This window comes from Eptatretus burgeri, chromosome 12, assembly GCF_056783735.1.
Source record: "Eptatretus burgeri isolate ZD-2024b chromosome 12, Ebu_testis_v1, whole genome shotgun sequence".
In the NCBI taxonomy this organism is placed as follows: Eukaryota; Metazoa; Chordata; class Myxini; order Myxiniformes; family Myxinidae; genus Eptatretus; species Eptatretus burgeri.
The window spans coordinates 15974384-15979383 of NC_140972.1; the positions used below are offsets into that span (position 1 = coordinate 15974384).

The 5000-nt window shown below is 47.7% G+C and overlaps 1 protein-coding gene across 2 annotated transcripts in view; it reads left to right on the forward strand.

Annotated features, from left to right (window-relative positions):
* Positions 1-5000, forward strand: part of LOC147015156 (ceramide synthase 1-like) — a 68232-nt gene that overhangs the window by 50543 nt on the left and 12689 nt on the right. For both annotated transcript variants that reach the window (XM_085849667.1, XM_085849668.1), the window contains 2 exons: positions 2376-2523; positions 2651-2784. In XM_085849667.1, the coding sequence (XP_085705793.1) occupies positions 2376-2523; positions 2651-2784 (282 nt within the window). The remainder of the gene's footprint in view (positions 1-2375; positions 2524-2650; positions 2785-5000) is intronic.

Consider the following 5000-nt stretch of genomic DNA (forward strand, 5'->3'; position numbering starts at 1 on the left):
CTCTCGTTCTCTCTCTCTCTCTCTCGTTCTCTCTCTCTCTCTCTCTCTCTCTCTCTCTCTCTCTCTCGTTCTCTCTCTCTCTCTCTCTCTCTCGTTCTCTCTCTCTCTCTCTCTCTCTCGTTCTCTCTCTCTCTCTCTCTCTCTCTCGTTCTCTCTCTCTCTCTCTCTCTCTCGTTCTCTCGTTCTCTCTCTCTCTCTCTCGTTCTCTCGTTCTCTCTCTCTCTCTCTCGTTCTCTCGTTCTCTCTCTCTCTCTCGTTCTCTCGTTCTCTCTCTCTCTCTCTCGTTCTCTCGTTCTCTCTCTCTCTCTCTCGTTCTCTCGTTCTCTCTCTCTCTCTCTCTCTCTCGTTCTCTCGTTCTCTCTCTCTCTCTCTCTTTCTCTCTCTCTCTCTCTCTCGTTCTCTCCTTCTCTCTCTCTCTCTCTCGTTCTCTCGTTCTCTCTCTCTCTCTCGTTCTCTCGTTCTCTCTCTCTCTCTCTCGTTCTCTCGTTCTCTCTCTCTCTCTCGTTCTCTCGTTCTCTCTCTCTCTCTCTCGTTCTCTCGTTCTCTCTCTCTCTCTCTCGTTCTCTCGTTCTCTCTCTCTCTCTCTCGTTCTCTCGTTCTCTCTCTCTCTCTCTCTCGTTCTCTCGTTCTCTCTCTCTCTCTCTCTCGTTCTCTCGTTCTCTCTCTCTCTCTCTCGTTCTCTCGTTCTCTCTCTCTCTCTCGTTCTCTCGTTCTCTCTCTCTCTCTCTCTCGTTCTCTCGTTCTCTCTCTCTCTCTCTCGTTCTCTCGTTCTCTCTCTCTCTCTCTCGTTCTCTCGTTCTCTCTCTCTCGTTCTCTCGTTCTCTCGTTCTCTCTCTCTCTCTCTCGTTCTCTCGTTCTCTCTCTCTCTCTCTCGTTCTCTCGTTCTCTCTCTCTCTCTCTCGTTCTCTCGTTCTCTCTCTCTCTCTCTCGTTCTCTCGTTCTCTCTCTCTCTCTCGTTCTCTCGTTCTCTCTCTCTCTCTCTCTCGTTCTCTCGTTCTCTCTCTCTCTCTCTCGTTCTCTCGTTCTCTCTCTCTCTCGTTCTCTCGTTCTCTCTCTCTCTCTCTCGTTCTCTCGTTCTCTCTCTCTCTCTCTCGTTCTCTCGTTCTCTCTCTCTCTCTCGTTCTCTCGTTCTCTCTCTCTCTCTCGTTCTCTCGTTCTCTCTCTCTCTCTCGTTCTCTCGTTCTCTCTCTCTCTCTCTCGTTCTCTCGTTCTCTCTCTCTCTCTCTCGTTCTCTCGTTCTCTCTCTCTCTCTCGTTCTCTCGTTCTCTCTCTCTCTCTCTCGTTCTCTCTCTCTCTCTCTCTCTCGTTCTCTCGTTCTCTCTCTCTCTCTCTCGTTCTCTCGTTCTCTCTCTCTCTCTCTCGTTCTCTCGTTCTCTCTCTCTCTCTCTCGTTCTCTCGTTCTCTCTCTCTCTCTCTCGTTCTCTCGTTCTCTCTCTCTCTCTCTCTCTCTCTCTCGTTCTCTCGTTCTCTCTCTCTCTCTCTCTCGTTCTCTCTCTCTCTCTCTCTCTCGTTCTCTCGTTCTCTCTCTCTCTCTCTCTCGTTCTCTCGTTCTCTCTCTCTCTCTCTCTCTCGTTCTCTCTCTCTCTCTCGTTCTCTCTCTCTCTCGTTCTCTCTCTCTCTCGTTCTCTCGTTCTCTCTTCTCTCTCCTTCTCTCTCTCTCTCTCTCTCTCTCTCTCTCTCTCTCGTTCTCTCGTTCTCTCTCTCTCTCTCTCGTTCTCTCGTTCTCTCTCTCTCTCTCGTTCTCTCGTTCTCTCTCTCTCTCTCTCGTTCTCTCGTTCTCTCTCTCTCTCTCTCTCGTTCTCTCTCTCTCTCTCTCTCTCTCTCTCTCGTTCTCTCGTTCTCTCTCTCTCTCTCTCTCGTTCTCTCTCTCTCTCTCTCTCTCTCTCTCGTTCTCTCGTTCTCTCTCTCTCTCTCTCTCGTTCTCTCGTTCTCTCTCTCTCTCTCTCTCGTTCTCTCGTTCTCTCTCTCTCTCTCTCGTTCTCTCGTTCTCTCTCTCTCTCTCTCGTTCTCTCTCTCTCTCTCTCTCGTTCTCTCGTTCTCTCTCTCTCTCTCTCGTTCTCTCGTTCTCTCTCTCTCTCTCTCGTTCTCTCGTTCTCTCTCTCTCTCTCTCGTTCTCTCGTTCTCTCTCTCTCGTTCTCTCTCTCTCTCTCTTTTTTTTGTTCTTTTTCTGTTTCCTTCCTGCTTTCCCATTCCTCTTCTTGCTTGATCTCACTCTCATTTCTACTCTGCCGTTGGTGTTTCCTCCTTTTCATTGGCTAAATTAAGTAAAGTGCATATCGGAATAATCATTCGTTCACGATTGGCAAATATGCATCACCACCCAATGTCCGAAATACAAAAAAATTTTTTAAAATACAATCTTCCTATTTCTTCAGGTTTGTGTTCCGACTCTACTGGTTCCCTCTGAAGGTCCTCTATGCCACTTGCATTACCAGCCTGCAAACTGTTCCTGACATCCCTTTCTACTTCTTCTTCAATATATTGCTCTTTGCCATTACACTTATTAACCTGTACTGGTTCATGGTGAGCAAAGCTGAGGCTACGCATGGCGACACCCACAAAACACCTGATTTTCTTGCTTCAGTAGATCACTGCCTTTCCAGTGGTAATTTTTTTTTAACTCGTTTATGCATCCGATCTCGTTTTACAGATGATCATGATGTTTGTAGCGAAGGTGATACTGGGCCGGATTAAGGAGGTGAATGATGTGCGTGAATACGACGTGCACGTCGAAGCCGATCAGACCTGCTGGCGCAATATACGTCTGAGCCCTTCTGGAAAAGGGTGCGTTTACCATTTTCTTTCATTTTCACACGTACAGCCTCGCCATTCTCAGTTTAAAGGAGTGAAATATGTGACACATGTATTGGTCGTTTCCATTTTTTTCAATGTGATATGCTTGTTAAATGAAGTAGGAGGTATAATCTGAAGATGTGTTTGCGTGCGTGCGCGCACCTGTGTGTAATCGTGCTTCGTCACTCCACGCACATGAAGCGAGAAGCGGTGTTAAGCAATTGGTTCACTTCATTCTGTCTGTCCTTCTGTCTACAAACGTCACTTTATGATCGAGGAACAACTTCATTTCAATTGAATCTTGTATTTAGAACATGGATCAGAAAAGGAACCTGTAGTTTATCGGTGCGTTGCCTCTGAATTCGTCCTGATCGCACACGCGCACCGAGGAGAGACATAATATTTTGACCCTGTCTACCTGTTTGACGGTCAAAAGATATTGAAAAAATATTCCAAACAGGAGACTCGCTGTTTTTAAGGACGCTATATAGGACACAAACAACAGGTACGGATAACTAATGTATGGTGTTAAAGAAGCTGGTATTCGGTAAAAGACTCTGCATCAAATGTGGTCAACTTCCAAATTTGTTTTTCCGCAAACTTTAAAATCTTCTTTTTTATCAATTGAATTATATACTTGAACAATGTCGAACACGAATCACCTTTTTGGCACTTTCAAAAGCAAAAACCCTTCCCGAGGTTTTGAGACTTGGTTCACTTGAGTTTTTGAAACGTGGTTCAACCAAACTTTAGAAACGTGGTTCACCCAAGCTTTTGAGACTTGGTTCACCCGACGTTTTGAGACTTGGTTCACCCGACGTTTTAAGACTTTGTTTCACCTGAACTTTTGAGACATGGTTTACCCGAGGTTTTCAGACTTGGTTCACCTGAGCTTTTGAGACGTGGTTCACCCGAGATTTTGAGACTTGGTTCACCCGAGATTTTGAGACTTGGTTCACCCGAGATTTTGAGACTTGGTTCACCCGAGCTTTTAAGACTTGGTTCACCCGAGGTTTTCAGACTTGGTTCACCTGAGATTTTGAGACTTGGTTCACCCGAGCTTTTAAGACTTGGTTCACCCGAGGTTTTCAGACGTGGTTCACCTGAGCTTTTGAGACCTGGTTTACCCAAGGTTTTGAGACAGGTTCACCCGAGATTTTCAGACGAGGTTCACCCAAGTTTATGAGACGTGGTTTACCCGAGGTTTTGAGACGTGGTTTACCCAAGATTTTGAGACATGGTTCACCCGAGCTTTTGAGACTTGGTTCACCCGAGTTTATGAGACGTGGTTCACCCGAGCTTTTTAGACGAGGTTCACCCAAGTTTATGAGACGTGGTTCACCCGAGCTTTTGAGACGAGGTACACCCGAGCTTTTCAGACGTGGTTCACCCGAGCTTTTGGAACGTGGTTCACCCAAGCTTTTGAGACGAGGTTCACCCGAGCTTTTCAGATGTGGCTCACCCGAGGTTTTGGGACGTGGTTCACCCAAGCTTTTGAGACGTGGTTCACCCGAGCTTTTGAGACGTGGTTCACCCGAGCTTTTGGGACGCGGTTCACCCGAGCTTTTGGGACGCGGTTCACCCGAGCTTTTGGGACGTGGTTCACCCAAGCTTTTGAGACGTGGTTCCCCGGAGGTTTTGAGACGTGGTTCACCCGAGCTTTTGGGACGCGGTTCACCCGAGCTTTTGGGACGCGGTTCACCCGAGCTTTTGGGACGCGGTTCACCCGAGCTTTTGAGACGCGGTTCACCCGAGCTTTTGGGACACGGTTCACCCGAGCTTTTGGGACGCGGTTCACCCGAGCTTTTGGGACGCGGTTCACCCGAGCTTTTGGGACGCGGTTCACCCGAGCTTTTGGGACGCGGTTCACCCGAGCTTTTGGGACGCGATTCACCCGAGCTTTTGGGACGCGGTTCACCCGAGCTTTTGAGACGTGGTTCCCCCGAGGTTTTGAGACGTGGTTCACCTGAGCTTTTGAGACGTGGTTCCCCCGAGGTTTTGAGACGTGGTTCACCGATGTTTTTAGCTCACCGAGAACGTAGTTTCCAGGAGCTTATGGGATGGTGCATCATCTGTCTGTCCGTCCGTCCGTCCATCCACAAATACTCGCAACTTCTTCTCTGAAACTACACATAGGTTTTCGATGAAACTTTACCACATCTTTCATCACCGTGTATATAGCAAAGTTTATTCGTGGCATTAAAAAA